The sequence below is a fragment of the Heptranchias perlo genome, unplaced genomic scaffold (genome assembly GCF_035084215.1).
Source record: "Heptranchias perlo isolate sHepPer1 unplaced genomic scaffold, sHepPer1.hap1 HAP1_SCAFFOLD_218, whole genome shotgun sequence".
In the NCBI taxonomy this organism is placed as follows: domain Eukaryota; kingdom Metazoa; phylum Chordata; class Chondrichthyes; order Hexanchiformes; family Hexanchidae; genus Heptranchias; species Heptranchias perlo.
Genome location: NW_027139232.1, coordinates 232,846 through 254,750, shown reverse-complemented (window position 1 = coordinate 254,750; position 21,905 = coordinate 232,846). Strand labels below are relative to the sequence as shown.

At 54.1% G+C, this 21,905-nt stretch overlaps 1 protein-coding gene across 1 annotated transcript in view; it reads right to left on the bottom strand.

Moving 5' to 3' along the window:
- The window catches only part of LOC137310109 (aldehyde oxidase-like), a 235,854-nt gene that overhangs the window by 112,036 nt on the left and 101,913 nt on the right, over window positions 1-21,905 (bottom strand). The window contains 2 exon segments of the mRNA XM_067978068.1: window positions 14,443-14,536; window positions 20,405-20,527. Coding sequence (XP_067834169.1) covers window positions 14,443-14,536; window positions 20,405-20,527 — 217 coding nt within the window.

Here is a 21,905-nt window from a genome sequence, read left to right as displayed (position 1 = left end):
TACACCCGCTCAGCCCAAAACACACACGCTCAGCCCAAAACACACCCGCTCAGCCCAAAACATTCCCGCTCAGCCCAAAACACACCATCTCAGCCCAAAACACACCCGCTCAGCCCAAAACACAACCGTTAAGCCAAAACACACCCGCTCAGCCCAAAACACACCCGCTCAGCCCAAAACACACCCGCTCAGCCCAACACACACCCGCTCAGCCCAAAACACACCCGCTCAGCCCAAAACACACCCGCTCAGTCCAAAACACACCGCTCAGCCCAAAACACACCCGCTCAGCCCAAAACACACCTGCTCAGCCCAAAACACACCCGCTCAGCCAAAACACACCCGCTCATCCCAAAACACAACCGTTAACCCAAAACACACCCGTTAACCCAAAACACAGCCGCTCAGCCCAAAACACACCCGCTCAGCCCAAAACACACCCGCTCAGCCCAAAACACACCCGCTCAGCCCAAAACACACCTGCTCAGCCCAAAACACACCCGCTCAGCCCAAAACACACCCGCTCATCCCAAAACACAACCGTTAACCCAAAACACACCCGCTCAGCCCAAAACACACTCGCTCATCCCAAAACACACCCGTTAACCCAAAACACAACCGCTCAGCCCAAAACACACCCGCTCATCCCAAAACACAACCGTTAACCCAAAACACACCCGCTCAGCCCAAAACACACCCGCTCATCCCAAAACACACCCGTTAACCCAAAACACACCCGCTCAGCCCAAAACACACCCGCTCATCCCAAAACACAACCGTTAACCCAAAACACACCCGCTCAGCCCAAAACACACTCGCTCATCCCAAAACACACCCGTTAACCCAAAACACAACCGCTCAGCCCAAAACACACCCGCTCAGCCCAAAACACAACCGTTAACCCAAAACACACCCGCTCAGCCCAAAACACACCCGCTCATATCAAAACACAACCGTTAACCCAAAACACACCCGCTCAGTCCAAAACACACCCGCTCAGTCCAAAACACACCTGCTCAGCCCAAAACACACCCGCTCAGTCCAAAACACACCTGCTCAGCCCAAAACACACCCGCTCAGTCCAAAACACACCCGCTCAGCCCAAAACACACCCGCTCAGTCCAAAACACACCCGCTCAGTCCAAAACACACCCGCTCAGTCCAAAACACACCCGCTCAGCCCACAACACACCCGCTCAGTCCAAAACACACCCGCTCAGCCCAAAACACACTCGCTCAGCCCAAAACACAGCCGCTCAGTCCAAAACACACCCGCTCAGCCCAAAACACACCCGCTCAGTCCAAAACACACCCGCTCAGCCCAAAATACACCATCTCAGCCCAAAACACACCCGCTCAGCCCAAAACACACCCGCTCAGCCCAAAACACACCCGCTCAGCCCAAAACACACCCGCTCAGCCCAAAACACACCCGCTCAGCCCAAAACACACTCGCTCAGCCCAAAACACACCCGCTCAGCCCAAAACACAACCGTTAACCCAAAACACACCCGCTCAGTCCAAAACACACCCGCTCAGCCCAAAACACACCCGCTCAGCCCAAAACACACCCGCTCAGCCCAAAACACACCCGCTCAGCCCAAAACACACCCGCTCAGGCCAAAACTCACCCGCTCAGCCCAAAACACACCCGCTCAGCCCAATACACACCCGCTCAGCCCAAAACACACCCGTTAACCCAAAACACACCCACTCAGCCCAAAACACACCCGCTCATCCCAAAACACAACCGTTAACCCAAAACACACCCGCTCAGTCCAAAACACACCCACTCAGCCCAAAACACACCCGCTCAGTCCAAAACACACTCGCTCAGTCCAAAACACACTCGCTCAGCCCAAAACACACCCGCTCATCCCAAAACACAACCGTTAACCCAAAACACACCCGCTCAGTCCAAAACACACCCGCTCAGCCCAAAACACACCCGCTCAGCAACAAAACACAACAGCTCAGCCCAAAACACACCCGCTCAGCCCAAAACACACCCGCTCAGCCCAAAACACACCCGCTCAGCCCAAAACACACCCGCTCAGCCCAAAACACAACCGCTCAGCCCAAAACACACCCGCTCAGCCCAAAACACAACCGCTCTGCCCAAAACACAGCCGCTCAGCCCAAAACACACCCGCTCAGCCCAAAACACACCCGCTCAGCCCAAAACACACTCGCTCAGCTCAAAACACACCCGCTCAGCCCAAAATACACCCACTCAGCCCAAAACACACCCGCTCAGCCCAAAACACAGACGCTCAGCCCAAAACACACCCGCTCAGCCCAAAACATTCCCGCTCAGCCCAAAACACACCATCTCAGCCCAAAACACACCCGCTCAGCCCAAAACACAACCGTTAAGCCAAAACACACCCGCTCAGCCCAAAACACACCCGCTCAGCCCAAAACACACCCGCTCAGCCCAAACACACCCGCTCAGCCCAAAACACACCCGCTCATCCCAAAACACAACCGTTAACCCAAAACACACCCGTTAACCCAAAACACAGCCGCTCAGCCCAAAACACACCCGCTCAGTCCAAAACACACCCGCTCATCCCAAAATACACCCGCTCATCCCAAAACACAACCGTTAACCCAAAACACACCCGCTCAGCCAAAACACACCCGTTAACCCAAAACACACCCGCTCAGCCCAAAACACACCCGTTAACCCAAAACACACCCGCTCAGCCCAAAACACACCCGCTCATCCCAAAACACAACCGTTAACCCAAAACACACCCGCTCATCCCAAAACACAACCGTTAACCCAAAACACACCCGCTCATCCCAAAACACAACCGTTAACCCAAAACACACCCGCTCAGCCCAAAACACACCCGCTCATATCAAAACACAACCGTTAACCCAAAACACACCCGCTCAGTCCAAAACACACCCGCTCAGTCCAAAACACACCTGCTCAGCCCAAAACACACCCGCTCAGTCCAAAACACACCTGCTCAGCCCAAAACACACCCGCTCAGTCCAAAACACACCCGCTCAGCCCAAAACACACCCGCTCAGTCCAAAACACACCCGCTCAGTCCAAAACACACCCGCTCAGTCCAAAACACACCCGCTCAGCCCACAACACACCCGCTCAGTCCAAAACACACCCGCTCAGCCCAAAACACACTCGCTCAGCCCAAAACACAGCCGCTCAGTCCAAAACACACCCGCTCAGCCCAAAACACACCCGCTCAGTCCAAAACACACCCGCTCAGCCCAAAATACACCATCTCAGCCCAAAACACACCCGCTCAGCCCAAAACACACCCGCTCAGCCCAAAACACACCCGCTCAGCCCAAAACACACCCGCTCAGCCCAAAACACACCCGCTCAGCCCAAAACACACTCGCTCAGCCCAAAACACACCCGCTCAGCCCAAAACACAACCGTTAACCCAAAACACACCCGCTCAGTCCAAAACACACCCGCTCAGCCCAAAACACACCCGCTCAGCCCAAAACACACCCGCTCAGCCCAAAACACACCCGCTCAGCCCAAAACACACCCGCTCAGGCCAAAACTCACCCGCTCAGCCCAAAACACACCCGCTCAGCCCAATACACACCCGCTCAGCCCAAAACACACCCGCTCAGCCCAAAACACACCCGCTCAGCCCAAAACACACCCGCTCAGCCCAAAACACACCCGCTCAGCCCAAAACACACTCGCTCAGCCCAAAACACACCCGCTCATCCCAAAACACACCTGCTAACCCAAAACACACCCGTTAACCCAAAACACACCCACTCAGCCCAAAACACACCCGCTCATCCCAAAACACAACCGTTAACCCAAAACACACCCGCTCAGTCCAAAACACACCCGCTCAGCCCAAAACACACCCGCTCAGCCCAAAACACACCCGCTCATCAACAAAACACAACAGCTCAGCCCAAAACACACCCGCTCAGCCCAAAACACAACCGCTCAGCCCAAAACACACCCGCTCAGCCCAAAACACACCCGCTCAGCCCAAAACACACCCGCTCAGCCCAAAACACAACCGCTCAGCCCAAAACACACCCGCTCAGCCCAAAACACAACCGCTCTGCCCAAAACACAGCCGCTCAGCCCAAAACACACCCGCTCAGCCCAAAACACACCCGCTCAGCCCAAAACACACTCGCTCAGCTCAAAACACACCCGCTCAGCCCAAAATACACCCACTCAGCCCAAAACACACCCGCTCAGCCCAAAACACACCCGCTCAGCCCAAAACACACCCGCTCAGCCCAAAACACACCCGCTCAGCCCAAAACATTCCCGCTCAGCCCAAAACACACCTTCTCAGCCCAAAACACACCCGCTCAGCCCAAAACACAACCGTTAACCCAAAACACACCCGCTCAGCCCAAAACACACCCGCTCAGCCCAAAACACACCCGCTCAGCCCAAAACACACCCGCTCAGCCCAAAACACAACCGTTAACCCAAAACACACCCGTTAACCCAAAACACAGCCGCTCAGCCCAAAACACACCCGCTCAGCCCAAAACACACCCGCTCATCCCAAAACACAACCGTTAACCCAAAACACACCCGCTCAGCCCAAAACACACCCGTTAACCCAAAACGCACCTGCTCAGCCCAAAACACACCCGCTCATATCAAAACACAACCGTTAACCCAAAACACACCCGCTCAGTCCAAAACACACCCGCTCAGCCCAAAACACACCCGCTCAGTCCAAAACACACCCGCTCAGCCCAAAACACACCGCTCAGTCCAAAACACACCCGCTCAGTCCAAAACACACCCGCTCAGCCCACAACACACCCGCTCAGTCCAAAACACACTCGCTCAGCCCAAAACACAGCCGCTCAGTCCAAAACACACCCGCTCAGCCCAAAACACACCCGCTCAGTCCAAAACACACCCGCTCAGCCCAAAATACACCATCTCAGCCCAAAACACACCCGCTCAGCCCAAAACACACCCGCTCAGCCCAAAACACACCCGCTCAGCCCAAAACATACCCGCTCAGCCCAAAACACACCCGCTCAGTCCAAAACACACCCGCTCAGTCCAAAACACAACCGTTAACCCAAAACACAACCGTTAACCCAAAACACAACCGTTAACCCAAAACACACCCGCTCTGTCCAAAACACACCCGCTCAGCCCAAAACACACCCGCTCAGCCCAAAACATTCCCGCTCAGCCCAAAACACACCCGCTCAGCCCAAAACACACCCGCTTGGTCCAAAACACACCCGCTCAGCCCAAAACACACCCGCTCAGCCCAAAACACACCCGCTCATCCCAAAACACACCCGTTAACCCAAAACACACCCGCTCAGCCCAAAACACACCCGCTCAGCCCAAAACACACCCGCTCAGCCCAAAACACACCCGCTCAGTCCAAAACACACCCGCTCAGCCCAAAACACACCCGCTCAGCCCAAAACACACCCGCTCAGCCCAAAATACACCCGCTCAGCCCAAAACACACCCGCTCATCCCAAAACACACCCGTTAACCCAAAACACACCCGCTCATCCCAAAACACAACCGTTAACCCAAAACACACCCGCTCAGCCCAAAACACACCCGCTCAGCCCAAAACACACCCGCTCAGCCCAAAACACAACCGTTAACCCAAAACACACCCGCTCAGCCCAAAACACACCCGCTCAGCCCAAAACACACCCGCTCAGCCCAAAACACACCCGCTCAGCCCAAAACACACCCGCTCAGCCCAAAACACACCCGCTCAGCCCAAAACACACCCGCTCAGTCCAAAACACACCCGCTCAGCCCAAAACACACCCGCTCAGCCCAAAACACACCCTCTCAGCCCAAAACACAGCCGCTCAGCCCAAAACACAGCCGCTCAGCCCAAAACACACCCGCTCAGCCCAAAACACACCCGCTCAGCCCAAAACACACCCGTTAACCCAAAACACACCCGCTCAGTCCAAAACACACTCGCTCAGCCCAAAACACAGCCGCTCAGCCCAAAACACACCCGCTCATCCCAAAACACACCCGCTCAGTCCAAAATACACCCGCTCAGTCCAAAACACACCCGCTCAGCCCAAAACACACCCGCTCATCCCAAAACACAACCGTTAACCCAAAACACACCCGCTCAGTCCAAAACACACTCGCTCAGCCCAAAACACAGCCGCTCAGCCCAAAACACACCCGCTCATCCCAAAACACACCCGCTCAGTCCAAAATACACCCGCTCAGCCCAAAACACACCCGCTTGGTCCAAAACACACCCGCTCAGTCCAAAACACACCCGCTCATCCCAAAACACAACCGTTAACCCAAAACACAGCCGCTCAGCCCAAAACACACCCGCTCATCCCAAAACACACCCGCTCAGCCCAAAACACACCCGCTCAGCCCAAAACACACCCGCTCAGCCCAAAACACACCCGCTCAGCCCAAAACACACCGCTCAGCCCAAAACACACCCGCTCAGCCCAAAACACACCCGCTCAGCCCAAAACACACCCGCTCAGCCCAAAACACACCCGCTCAGCCCAAAACTCACCCGCTCAGCCCAAAACACACCCGCTCAGCCCAATACACACCCGCTCAGCCCAAAACACACCCGCTCAGCCCAAAACACACCCGCTCAGTCCAAAACACACCCGCTCAGTCCAAAACACACCCTCTCAGCCCAAAATATACCCGCTCAGCCCAAAACACACCCGTTAACCCAAAACACACCCGCTCAGCCCAAAACACACCCGTTAACCCAAAACACACCCGCTCAGCCCAAAACACACCCGTTAACCCAAAACACACCCGCTCAGCCCAAAACACACCCGCTCAGCCCAAAACACACCAGTTAACCCAAAACACACCCGCTCAGCCCAAAACACACCCGTTAACCCAAAACACACCCGCTCAGCCCAAAACACACCCGCTCAGCCCAAAACACACCCGCTCAGCCCAAAACACAACCGTTAACCCAAAACACACCCGCTCAGCCTAAAACACACCCGTTAACCCAAAACGCACCTGCTCAGCCCAAAACACACCCGCTCATATCAAAACACAACCGTTAACCCAAAACACACCCGCTCAGTCCAAAACACACCTGCTCAGCCCAAAACACACCCGCTCAGTCCAAAACACACCCGCTCAGCCCAAAACACACCCGCTCAGTCCAAAACACACCCGCTCAGTCCAAAACACACCCGCTCAGCCCACAACACACCCGCTCAGTCCAAAACACACTCGCTCAGCCCAAAACACAGCCGCTCAGTCCAAAACACACCCGCTCAGCCCAAAACACACCCGCTCAGTCCAAAACACACCCGCTCAGCCCAAAATACACCATCTCAGCCCAAAACACACCCGCTCAGCCCAAAACACACCCGCTCAGCCCAAAACACACCCGCTCAGCCCAAAACACACTCGCTCAGCCCAAAACACACCCGCTCAGCCCAAAACACAACCGTTAACCCAAAACACACCCGCTCAGTCCAAAACACACCCGCTCAGCCCAAAACACACCCGCTCAGCCCAAAACACACCCGCTCAGCCCAAAACACACCCGCTCAGCCCAAAACACACCCGCTCAGGCCAAAACTCACCCGCTCAGCCCAAAACACACCCGCTCAGCCCAATACACACCCGCTCAGCCCAAAACACACCCGTTAACCCAAAACACACCCACTCAGCCCAAAACACACCCGCTCATCCCAAAACACAACCGTTAACCCAAAACACACCCGCTCAGTCCAAAACACACCCACTCAGCCCAAAACACACCCGCTCAGTCCAAAACACACTCGCTCAGTCCAAAACACACTCGCTCAGCCCAAAACACACCCGCTCATCCCAAAACACAACCGTTAACCCAAAACACACCCGCTCAGTCCAAAACACACCCGCTCAGCCCAAAACACACCCGCTCAGCAACAAAACACAACAGCTCAGCCCAAAACACACCCGCTCAGCCCAAAACACACCCGCTCAGCCCAAAACACACCCGCTCAGCCCAAAACACAACCGCACAGCCCAAAACACACCCGCTCAGCCCAAAACACAACCGCTCTGCCCAAAACACAGCCGCTCAGCCCAAAACACACCCGCTCAGCCCAAAACACACCCGCTCAGCCCAAAACACACTCGCTCAGCTCAAAACACACCCGCTCAGCCCAAAATACACCCACTCAGCCCAAAACACACCCGCTCAGCCCAAAACACACACGCTCAGCCCAAAACACACCCGCTCAGCCCAAAACATTCCCGCTCAGCCCAAAACACACCATCTCAGCCCAAAACACACCCGCTCAGCCCAAAACACAACCGTTAAGCCAAAACACACCCGCTCAGCCCAAAACACACCCGCTCAGCCCAAAACACACCCGCTCAGCCCAAAACACACCCGCTCAGCCCAAAACACACCCGCTCATCCCAAAACACAACCGTTAACCCAAAACACACCCCTTAACCCAAAACACACCCGCTCAGCCCAAAACACACCCGTTAACCCAAAACACACCCGCTCATCCCAAAACACACCCGCTCAGCCCAAAACACACCCGCTCAGCCCAAAACACACCCGCTCAGCCCAAAACACACCCGCTCAGCCCAAAACACACCCGCTCAGCCCAAAACACACCCGCTCATCCCAAAACACAACCGTTAACCCAAAACACACCCGCTCATCCCAAAACACAACCGTTAACCCAAAACACACCCGCTCAGCCCAAAACACACCCGCTCATATCAAAACACAACCGTTAACCCAAAACACACCCGCTCAGTCCAAAACACACCCGCTCAGTCCAAAACACACCTGCTCAGCCCAAAACACACCCGCTCAGTCCAAAACACACCTGCTCAGCCCAAAACACACCCGCTCAGTCCAAAACACACCCGCTCAGCCCAAAACACACCCGCTCAGTCCAAAACACACCCGCTCAGTCCAAAACACACCCGCTCAGTCCAAAACACACCCGCTCAGCCCACAACACACCCGCTCAGTCCAAAACACACCCGCTCAGCCCAAAACACACTCGCTCAGCCCAAAACACAGCCGCTCAGTCCAAAACACACCCGCTCAGCCCAAAACACACCCGCTCAGTCCAAAACACACCCGCTCAGCCCAAAATACACCATCTCAGCCCAAAACACACCCGCTCAGCCCAAAACACACCCGCTCAGCCCAAAACACACCCGCTCAGCCCAAAACACACCCGCTCAGCCCAAAACACACCCGCTCAGCCCAAAACACACTCGCTCAGCCCAAAACACACCCGCTCAGCCCAAAACACAACCGTTAACCCAAAACACACCCGCTCAGTCCAAAACACACCCGCTCAGCCCAAAACACACCCGCTCAGCCCAAAACACACCCGCTCAGCCCAAAACACACCCGCTCAGCCCAAAACACACCCGCTCAGGCCAAAACTCACCCGCTCAGCCCAAAACACACCCGCTCAGCCCAATACACACCCGCTCAGCCCAAAACACACCCGCTCAGCCCAAAACACACCCGCTCAGCCCAAAACACACCCGCTCAGCCCAAAACACACTCGCTCAGCCCAAAACACACCCGCTCATCCCAAAACACACCTGCTAACCCAAAACACACCCGTTAACCCAAAACACACCCACTCAGCCCAAAACACACCCGCTCATCCCAAAACACAACCGTTAACCCAAAACACACCCGCTCAGTCCAAAACACACCCGCTCAGCCCAAAACACACCCGCTCAGCCCAAAACACACCCGCTCATCAACAAAACACAACAGCTCAGCCCAAAACACACCCGCTCAGCCCAAAACACAACCGCTCAGCCCAAAACACACCCGCTCAGCCCAAAACACACCCGCTCAGCCCAAAACACACCCGCTCAGCCCAAAACACAACCGCTCAGCCCAAAACACACCCGCTCAGCCCAAAACACAACCGCTCTGCCCAAAACACAGCCGCTCAGCCCAAAACACACCCGCTCAGCCCAAAACACACCCGCTCAGCCCAAAACACACTCGCTCAGCTCAAAACACACCCGCTCAGCCCAAAACACACCCGCTCAGCCCAAAACACACCCGCTCAGCCCAAAACACACCCGCTCAGCCCAAAACACACCCGCTCAGCCCAAAACATTCCCGCTCAGCCCAAAACACACCTTCTCAGCCCAAAACACACCCGCTCAGCCCAAAACACAACCGTTAACCCAAAACACACCCGCTCAGCCCAAAACACACCCGCTCAGCCCAAAACACACCCGCTCAGCCCAAAACACACCCGCTCAGCCCAAAACACAACCGTTAACCCAAAACACACCCGTTAACCCAAAACACAGCCGCTCAGCCCAAAACACACCTGCTCAGCCCAAAACACACCCGCTCATCCCAAAACACAACCGTTAACCCAAAACACACCCGCTCAGCCCAAAACACACCCGTTAACCCAAAACGCACCTGCTCAGCCCAAAACACACCCGCTCATATCAAAACACAACCGTTAACCCAAAACACACCCGCTCAGTCCAAAACACACCCGCTCAGCCCAAAACACACCCGCTCAGTCCAAAACACACCCGCTCAGCCCAAAACACACCCGCTCAGTCCAAAACACACCCGCTCAGTCCAAAACACACCCGCTCAGCCCACAACACACCCGCTCAGTCCAAAACACACTCGCTCAGCCCAAAACACAGCCGCTCAGTCCAAAACACACCCGCTCAGCCCAAAACACACCCGCTCAGTCCAAAACACACCCGCTCAGCCCAAAATACACCATCTCAGCCCAAAACACACCCGCTCAGCCCAAAACACACCCGCTCAGCCCAAAACATACCCGCTCAGCCCAAAACACACCCGCTCAGTCCAAAACACACCCGCTCAGTCCAAAACACAACCGTTAACCCAAAACACAACCGTTAACCCAAAACACAACCGTTAACCCAAAACACACCCGCTCTGTCCAAAACACACCCGCTCAGCCCAAAACACACCCGCTCAGCCCAAAACATTCCCGCTCAGCCCAAAACACACCCGCTCAGCCCAAAACACACCCGCTTGGTCCAAAACACACCCGCTCAGCCCAAAACACACCCGCTCAGCCCAAAACACACCCGCTCATCCCAAAACACACCCGTTAACCCAAAACACACCCGCTCAGCCCAAAACACACCCGCTCAGCCCAAAACACACCCGCTCAGCCCAAAACACACCCGCTCAGTCCAAAACACACCCGCTCAGCCCAAAACACACCCGCTCAGCCCAAAACACACCCGCTCAGCCCAAAATACACCCGCTCAGCCCAAAACACACCCGCTCATCCCAAAACACACCCGTTAACCCAAAACACACCCGCTCAGCCCAAAACACACCCGCTCATCCCAAAACACAACCGTTAACCCAAAACACACCCGCTCAGCCCAAAACACACCCGCTCAGCCCAAAACACACCCGCTCAGCCCAAAACACAACCGTTAACCCAAAACACACCCGCTCAGCCCAAAACACACCCGCTCAGCCCAAAACACACCCGCTCAGCCCAAAACACACCCGCTCAGCCCAAAACACACCCGCTCAGCCCAAAACACACCCGCTCAGCCCAAAACACACCCGCTCAGTCCAAAACACACCCGCTCAGCCCAAAACACACCCGCTCAGCCCAAAACACACCCTCTCAGCCCAAAACACAGCCGCTCAGCCCAAAACACAGCCGCTCAGCCCAAAACACACCCGCTCAGCCCAAAACACACCCGCTCAGCCCAAAACACACCCGTTAACCCAAAACACACCCGCTCAGTCCAAAACACACTCGCTCAGCCCAAAACACAGCCGCTCAGCCCAAAACACACCCGCTCATCCCAAAACACACCCGCTCAGTCCAAAATACACCCGCTCAGTCCAAAACACACCCGCTCAGCCCAAAACACACCCGCTCATCCCAAAACACAACCGTTAACCCAAAACACACCCGCTCAGTCCAAAACACACTCGCTCAGCCCAAAACACAGCCGCTCAGCCCAAAACACAACCGTTAACCCAAAACACACCCGCTCAGTCCAAAACACACTCGCTCAGCCCAAAACACACCCGCTCATCCCAAAACACACCCGCTCAGTCCAAAACACACTCGCTCAGCCCAAAACACACCCGCTCATCCCAAAACACACCCGCTCAGTCCAAAATACACCCGCTCAGCCCAAAACACACCCGCTTGGTCCAAAACACACCCGCTCAGTCCAAAACACACCCGCTCATCCCAAAACACAACCGTTAACCCAAAACACACCCGCTCAGCCCAAAACACACCCGCTCATCCCAAAACACAACCGTTAACCCAAAACACAGCCGCTCAGCCCAAAACACACCCGCTCATCCCAAAACACACCCGCTCAGCCCAAAACACACCCGCTCAGCCCAAAACACACCCGCTCAGCCCAAAACACACCCGCTCAGCCCAAAACACACCGCTCAGCCCAAAACACACCCGCTCAGCCCAAAACACACCCGCTCAGCCCAAAACACACCCGCTCAGCCCAAAACTCACCCGCTCAGCCCAAAACACACCCGCTCAGCCCAATACACACCCGCTCAGCCCAAAACACACCCGCTCAGCCCAAAACACACCCGCTCAGTCCAAAACACACCCGCTCAGTCCAAAACACACCCTCTCAGCCCAAAATATACCCGCTCAGCCCAAAACACACCCGTTAACCCAAAACACACCCGCTCAGCCCAAAACACACCCGTTAACCCAAAACACACCCGCTCAGCCCAAAACACACCCGTTAACCCAAAACACACCCGCTCAGCCCAAAACACACCCGCTCAGCCCAAAACACACCAGTTAACCCAAAACACACCCGCTCAGCCCAAAACACACCCGTTAACCCAAAACACACCCGCTCAGCCCAAAACACACCCGCTCAGCCCAAAACACACCCGCTCAGCCCAAAACACAACCGTTAACCCAAAACACACCCGCTCAGCCTAAAACACACCCGTTAACCCAAAACGCACCTGCTCAGCCCAAAACACACCCGCTCATATCAAAACACACCCGCTCAGTCCAAAACACACCCGCTCAGTCCAAAACACACCCGCTCAGCCCAAAACACACCCGCTCAGTCCAAAACGCACCTGCTCAGCCCAAAACACACCTGCTCAGCCCAAAACACACCCGCTCAGTCCAAAACACACCCGCTCAGCCCAAAACACACCCGCTCAGTCCAAAACACACCCGCTCAGTCCAAAACACACCCGCTCAGCCCACAACACACCCGCTCAGTCCAAAACACACTCGCTCAGCCCAAAACACAGCCGCTCAGTCCAAAACACACCCGCTCAGCCCAAAACACACCCGCTCAGTCCAAAACACACCCGCTCAGCCCAAAATACACCATCTCAGCCCAAAACACACCCGCTCAGCCCAAAACACACCCGCTCAGCCCAAAACACACCCGCTCAGCCCAAAACACACCCGCTCAGTCCAAAACACACTCGCTCAGCCCAAAACACACCCGCTCAGCCCAAAACACAACCGTTAACCCAAAACACACCCGCTCTGTCCAAAACACACCCGCTCAGCCCAAAACACACCCGCTCAGCCCAAAACACACCCACTCAGCCCAAAACACACCCGCTCAGCCCAAAACACACCCGCTCAGCCCAAAACACACCGCTCAGCCCAAAACACACCCGCTCAGCCCAAAACACACCCGCTCAGCCCAAAACACACCCGCTCAGCCCAAAACACACCCGCTCAGCCCAAAACTCACCCGCTCAGCCCAAAACACACCCGCTCAGCCCAATACACACCCGCTCAGCCCAAAACACACCCGCTCAGCCCAAAACACACCCGCTCAGTCCAAAACACACCCGCTCAGTCCAAAACACACCCTCTCAGCCCAAAATATACCCGCTCAGCCCAAAACACACCCGTTAACCCAAAACACACCCGCTCAGCCCAAAACACACCCGTTAACCCAAAACACACCCGCTCAGCCCAAAACACACCCGCTCAGCCCAAAACACACCAGTTAACCCAAAACACACCCGCTCAGCCCAAAACACACCCGTTAACCCAAAACACACCCGCTCAGCCCAAAACACACCCGCTCAGCCCAAAACACACCCGCTCAGCCCAAAACACACCCGCTCAGCCCAAAACACACCCGCTCAGCAACAAAACACACCCACTCAGCCCAAAACACACCCGCTCAGCCCAAAACACACCCGCTCAGCAACAAAACACACCCGCTCAGCCCAAAACACACCCGCTCAGCCCAAAACACACCCGCTCAGCCCAAAACACACCCGCTCAGCTGAAAGCACAGTGAAGCTCACGAGAAATCGATCATGAAAAGTTCGTTATTTGATAAATGAAAGGTTGTGAGGAAGTGTTAAAATGCTGGTAACAATGTCAGTCATGAATCAGTGTAAATCTATTGAATTGCGCAGTCTGTAATTGTACCTTCGAGTTGTTGCTCGACTCCTTCAAATGCTGCATCAATGTTGCCCTTCTCCAGTTTCCTGTGGCCATAAAAGGACTTGTGCTGAATCGCATCCTGTGGGACAGATGTTCAAAGCATCGGCATTTTATTACCAACATCTGTACGACACAGCGTGCAAAGAAACCGGCCGTGAAATGCTGCTCTCCATCCAATAGAGGATGAGATTCCTCCCCTCCCTCCGCACACCTCTGATTCTCCCACAGGTGGCATCGTGTGTTACCTCACCCTCCTCCTCCAATCCCTCAAACTGTGTTACCTCACCCTCCTCCTCCAATCCCTCAAACTGTGTTACCTCACCATCCTCCTCCAATCCCTCAAACTGTGTTATCTCACCCTCCTCCTCCAATCCCTCAAACTGTGTTACCACACCCTCCTCCTCCAATACCTCAAACTGTGTTACCTCACCCTCCTCCTCCAATCCCTCAAACTGTGTTACCTCACCCTCCTCCTCCAATCCCTCAAACTGTGTTACCTCACCCTCCTCCTCCAATCCCTCAAACTGTGTTACCTCACCCTCCTCCTCCAATACCTCAAACTGTGTTACCTCACCCTCCTCCTCCAATACCTCAAACTGTGTTACCTCACCCTCCTCCTCCAATCCCTCAAACTGTGTTACCTCACCCTCCTCCTCCAATCCCTCAAACTGTGTTACCTCACCCTCCTCCTCCAATACCTCAAACTGTGTTACCTCACCCTCCTCCTCCAATAACCTCCCACTGTGTTACCTCACCCTCCTCCTCCAATACCTCAAACTGTGTTACCTCCCCCTCCTCCAATACCTCCCACTGTGTTACCTCACCCTCCACCTCCAATACCTCAAACTGTGTTACCTCACCCTCCTCCTCCAATACCTCAAACCGTGTTACCTCACCCTCCGCCTCCAATACCTCAAACTGTGTTACCTCACCCTCCTCCTCCAATACCTCAAACCGTGTTACCTCACCCTCCGCCTCCAATACCTCAAACTGTGTTACCTCACCCTCCTCCTCCAATACCTCAAACTGTTTTACCTCATCCTCCGCCTCCAATACCTCCCACTGTGTTACCTCACCCTCCTCCTCCATTACCTCAAACTGTTTTACCTCACCCTCCTCCTCCAATACCTCAAACTGTGTTACCTCACCCTCCTCCTCCAATCCCTCAAACTGTGTTACCTCACCCTCCTCCTCCAATCCCTCAAACTGTGTTACCTCACCCTCCTCCTCCAATCCCTCAAACTGTGTTACCTCACCCTCCTCCTCCAATACCTCAAACTGTGTTACCTCACCCTCCTCCTCCAATACCTCAAACTGTGTTACCTCACCCTCCTCCTCCAATCCCTCAAACTGTGTTACCTCACCCTCCTCCTCCAATCCCTCAAACTGTGTTACCTCACCCTCCTCCTCCAATACCTCAAACTGTGTTACCTCACCCTCCTCCTCCAATAACCTCCCACTGTGTTACCTCACCCTCCTCCTCCAATACCTCAAACTGTGTTACCTCCCCCTCCTCCAATACCTCCCACTGTGTTACCTCACCCTCCACCTCCAATACCTCAAACTGTGTTACCTCACCCTCCTCCTCCAATACCTCAAACCGTGTTACCTCACCCTCCGCCTCCAATACCTCAAACTGTGTTACCTCACCCTCCTCCTCCAATACCTCAAACCGTGTTACCTCACCCTCCGCCTCCAATACCTCAAACTGTGTTACCTCACCCTCCTCCTCCAATACCTCAAACTGTTTTACCTCATCCTCCGCCTCCAATACCTCCCACTGTGTTACCTCACCCTCCTCCTCCATTACCTCAAACTGTTTTACCTCACCCTCCTCCTCCAATACCTCAAACCGTGTTACCTCACCCTCCTCCTCCAATACCTCAAACTGTGTTACCTCACCCTCCTCCTCCAATACCTCAAACTGTGTTACCTCACCCGCCTCCTCCAATACCTCAAACTGTGTTCCCTCACCCTCCTCCTCCAATACCTCCCACTGTGTTACCTCACCCTCCTCCTCCAATCCCACAAACTGTGTTACCTCACCCTCCTCCTCCAATACCTCAAACTGTGTTACCTCACCCTCCTCCTCCAATCCCTCAAACTGTGTTACCTCACCCTCCTCCTCCAATCCCTCAAACTGTGTTACCTCACCCTCCTCCTCCAATCCCTCAAACTGTGTTACCTCACCCTCCTCCTCCAATCCCTCAAACTGTGTTACCTCACCCTCCTCCTCCAATCCCTCAAACTGTGTTACCTCACCCTCCTCCTCCAATACATCAAACTGTGTTACCTCACCCTCCTCCTCCAATACCTCCCACTGTGTTACCTCACCCTCCTCCTCCAATACCTCCCACTGTGTTACCTCACCCTCCTCCTCCAATACCTCAAACTGTGTTACCTCACCCTCCTCCTCCAATACCTCAAACTGTGTTACCTCACCCTCCTCCTCCAATCCCTCAAACTGTAGTACCTCACCCTCCTCCTCCAATACCTCAAACTGTGTTACCTCACCCTCCTCCTCCAATACCTCCCACTGTGTTACCTCACCCGACCTCCTCCAATCCCTCAAACTGTGTTACCTCACCCCCCTCCTCCAATACCTCAAACTGTGTTACCTCACCCTCCTCCTCCAATACCTCAAACTGTGTTACCTCACCCTCCTCCTCCAATACCTCAAACTGTGTTACCTCACCCTCCTCCTCCAATACCTCCCACTGTGTTACCTCACCCTCCTCCTCCAATACCTCAAACTGTGTTACCTCACCCTCCTCCTCCAATACCTCCCACTGTGTTACCTCACCCTCCTCCTCCAATAACCTCCCACTGTGTTACCTCACCCTCCTCCTCCAATACCTCAAACTGTGTTACCTCACCCTCCGCCTCCAATACCTCAAACTTTTACCTCATCCTCCGCCTCCAATACCTCCCACTGTGTTACCTCACCCTCCTCCTCCAATACCTCAAACTGTTTTACCTCACCCTCCTCCTCCAATACCTCAAACCGTGTTACCTCACCCTCCGCCTCCAATACCTCAAACTGTTTTACCTCATCCTCCGCCTCCAATACCTCCCACTGTGTTACCTCACCCTCCTCCTCCAATACCTCAAACTGTTTTACCTCACCCTCCTCCTCCAATACCTCAAACTGTGTTACCTCACCCTCCTCCTCCAATACCTCAAACTGTGTTACCTCACCCTCGTCCTCCAATACCTCAAACTGTGTTACCTCACCCTCCTCCTCCAATACCTCAAACTGTGTTACCTCACCCTCGTCCTCCAATACCTCAAACTGTGTTACCTCACCCTCCTCCTCCAATACCTCAAACTGTGTTACCTCACCCTCCTCCTCCAATACCTCCCACTGTGTTACCTCACTCGCCTCCTCCAATACCTCAAACTGTGTTACCTCACCCTCCTCCTCCAATACCTCCCACTGTTTTACCTCCTCCTCCTCCTCCATTACCTCCCACTGTGTTACCTCACCCTCCTCCTCCAATACCTCAAACCGTGTTACCTCACCCACCTCCTCCAATACCTCAAACTGTGTTACCTCACCCTCCTCCTCCAATACCTCAAACTGTGTTACCTCACCCTCCTCCTCCAATACCGCCCGCTGTGTTACCTCACCCTCCTCCTCCAATACCTCAAACTGTGTTACCTCCCCTTCCTCCTCCAATACCTCCCACTGTGTTACCTCACCCTCCTCCTCCAATACCTCAAACTGTGTTACCTCACCCTCCTCCTCCAATACCTCCCACTGTGTTACCTCACCCTCCTCCTCCAATACCTCAAACTGTGTTACCTCACCCTCCTCCTCCATTACCTCCCACTGTGTTACCTCACCCTCCTCCTCCAATACCTCAAACTGCGTTACCTCACCCTCCTCCTCCATTACCTCAAACTGTGTTACCTCACCCTCCTCCTCCAATACCTCAAACTGTTTTACCTCCCCCTCCTCCTCCATTACCTCAAACTGTGTTACCTCACCCTCCTCCTCCAATACCTCAAACTGTTTTACCTCACCCTCCTCCTCCATTACCTCAAACTGTGTTACCTCACCCTCCTCCTCCAATACCTCAAACTGTGTTACCTCACTCTCCTCCTCCAGTACGTCCCACTGTGTTACCTCACCCTCCTCCTCCAATACCTCAAACTGTGTTACCTCACTCTCCTCCTCCAGTACGTCCCACTGTGTTACCTCCTACTCCTGATCTGGGTTTGTGGGGTTTATATATAGAATAACAGATACCCGGGAGTGAGTTACAGACTGGAATCTAATCGAGGGGTTCGGGGGGGTTTATATATAGAATAACAGATACCCGGGAGTGAGTTACAGACTGGAATCTAATCGAGGGGTTCGGGGGGGTTTATATATAGAATAACAGATACCCGGGAGTGAGTTACAGACTGGTATCTAATCGAGGGGTTTGGGGGGTTTATATATAGAATAACAGATACCCGACAGTGAGTTACAGACTGGAATCTAATCTAGGGGATCGGTGGGTTTATATATAGAATAACAGATACCCGGGAGTGAGTTACTGACTGGAATCTAATCGAGGGGATCGGGTGGTTTATATATAGAATAACAGATACCCGGGAATGAGTTCCAGGCTGGAATCTAATCGAGGGGATCGGGTGGTTTATATATAGAATAACAGATACCCGGGAGTGAGTTACTGACTGGAATCTAATCGAGGGGATCGGGTGGTTTATATATAGAATAACAGATACCCGGGAGTGAGTTACTGACTGGAATCTAATCGAGGGGATCGGGTGGTTTATATATAGAATAACAGATACCCGGGAGTGAGTTACTGACTGGAATCTAATCGAGGGGATCGGGTGGTTTATATATAGAATAACAGATACCCGGGAATGAGTTCCAGGCTGGAATCTAATCGAGGGGATCGGGTGGTTTATATATAGAATAACAGATACCCGGGAGTGAGTTACTGACTGGAATCTAATCGAGGGGATCGGGTGGTTTATATATAGAATAACAGATACCCGGGAGTGAGTTACTGACTGGAATCTAATCGAGGGGATCGGGTGGTTTATATATAGAATAACAGATACCCGGGAGTGAGTTACTGACTGGAATCTAATCGAGGGGATCGGGTGGTTCATATATAGAATAACAGATACCCGACAGTGAGTTACTGACTGGAATCTCATCGAGGGGATCGGGTGGTTTATATATAGAATAACAGATACCCGACAGTGAGTTACTGACTGGAATCTAATCGTGGGGATCGGGTGGTTTATATATAGAATAACAGATACCCGGGAGTGAGTTACAGACTGGAATCTAATCGAGGGGTTCGGGGGGTTTATATATAGAATAACAGATACCCGGGAGTGAGTTACAGACTGGAATCTAATCGAGGGGTTCGGGGGGTTTATATATAGAATAACAGATACCCGGGAGTGAGTTACAGACTGGAATCTAATCGAGGGGATCGGGTGGTTTATATATAGAATAACAGATACCCGGGAGTGAGTTACAGACTGGAATCTAATCGAGGGGTTCGGGGGGTTTATATATAGAATAACAGATACCCGGGAGTGAGTTACAGACTGGAATCTAATCGAGGGGATCGGGTGGTTTATATATAGAATAACAGATACCCGGGAGTGAGTTACAGACTGGAATCTAATCGAGGGGATCGGGTGGTTTATATATAGAATAACAGATACCCGGGAGTGAGTTACAGACTGGAATCTAATCGAGGGGATCGGGTGGTTTATATATAGAATAACAGATACCCGACAGTGAGTTACAGACTGGAATCTAATCGAGGGGTTCGGGGGGTTTATATCCAGAATTTTACACTTCAGGAGTATTGCTTTGCCGGTGAGTGTGTTGGGATGTCCTGAGCTGGTCTGTATTAATGCCATTTCCTGCTTTCTTTCTCTTTCTCTGCCGTCGTCCAGCACAAACCTCCAGAGTGAGGACGACAGGCTCCAGGTCCTCGTACGTTATCTTCACAGCTGAGGCCGCCATCTTGGCGTGTTCCTGGCTGTCGGCAACGATTCCGCAGATGATTTGTCCCACACAGGTCACCTGTACAGGAAAGGAGAGAGTGTGAAAGGCAAGGAGTGAGAGCAGAGGGAGCCAGAGCTCTCGGAGTTTGTGTGTGTTCTCGGTCCAGTCGGACCTGGTGATGACCCTTCGCCACTGATGGGACTCACAGTCCAGTGTCCCAGCGTCAAAGCCCAGCAGGTGTCCCCTCACTGGTCTCAGGTAAATGAGGCCCAATAGTGGGTGTCCCCAGGGAGCTCAGCAGTGAAGAGGGGTTCAATTTAGGGTAGGTCCTGGGAGAGGGATGGGACGATCAGGAGCGGGGACGATCGGGGGGTGGGGGGGGAATCGGGAAGGGGGGCCGATCGGTGGGGGGTGGGGGTGATCGGGAGGGGGCCGATTGGGGGGGGTGATTGGGAGGGGGCCGATCGGGAGGGTGGGGTGATTGGGAGGGGGACCGATCGGTGGGGGGACAATCGGGTGGGGTGGGGGTGATCGGGAGGGGGCCGATTGCGGGGGGATGGGGGTGATCGGGAGGGGGCCGATTGGGAGGGTGATTGGGAGGGGGCCAATCGGGAGGATGGGGTGATTGGGAGGGGGACCGATCGGTGGGGGGACAATCGGGTGGGGTGGGGGTGATCGGGAGGGGGCCGATTGGGGGGGTGATTGGGAGGGGGGCCAATTGAGAGGGAGGGGGGGATTGGGAGGGGGGCCGATTGGGGGGGGGAGGGGTGATTGGAAGGGGGACCGATCGGGGGGGGGGTGATCGGGTGGGGGTTGGGGCCGACCAGGAGCCAGCAATGGTGCTCGGCACTGCACCGGTATCTGGAAACGACCTCCTGAATCTCCCGACTCCACATTCAGCAAAGGATTTTATCAACAAAATCGCCTTTTTGGTGGGGGCCTGGGGCGGGCACTTTAAACCCCAATGATAAGGCCGCACGTAGGCCTGGTTTTCCTGAAAGCAGCCGGCAAATTCAGCCTAATTTTGCAAAGGGGTCCTCAAGCAAGCGATAGGCCCCCTATTTGCATCGGCAAAGACCCGGCCACGATAACCAGCGGGGTTTAAAGTGCCGATTGTCCCCTCTCCCGATCGGCCCCTCTTCCTGATCACCCCACCCACCCCCCCACTCCCATTTTGTGCCTGAAAAATGTGTCAGGCGCCATCAAATTTTTAGGCCATTGTCTCTCGTGGCTGTACAGAGGAACAGGATGAGGCCATTCGGCCCCTCGAGCCTGCTCCATTATTCAATTAGATCATGGCTGATCTGTTTCTCAACTCCATTTTCCCAGCTTTGCTCCATATCCCTGATTCCCTCTCCAGACAAAAAACAATCAATTTCAGTCTTGAAAGCTCCAATTATCCCAGAATCCACAGTCTTTTTGGGGGGAGAGTTCCAGATTTCTTTTACACTTTGGA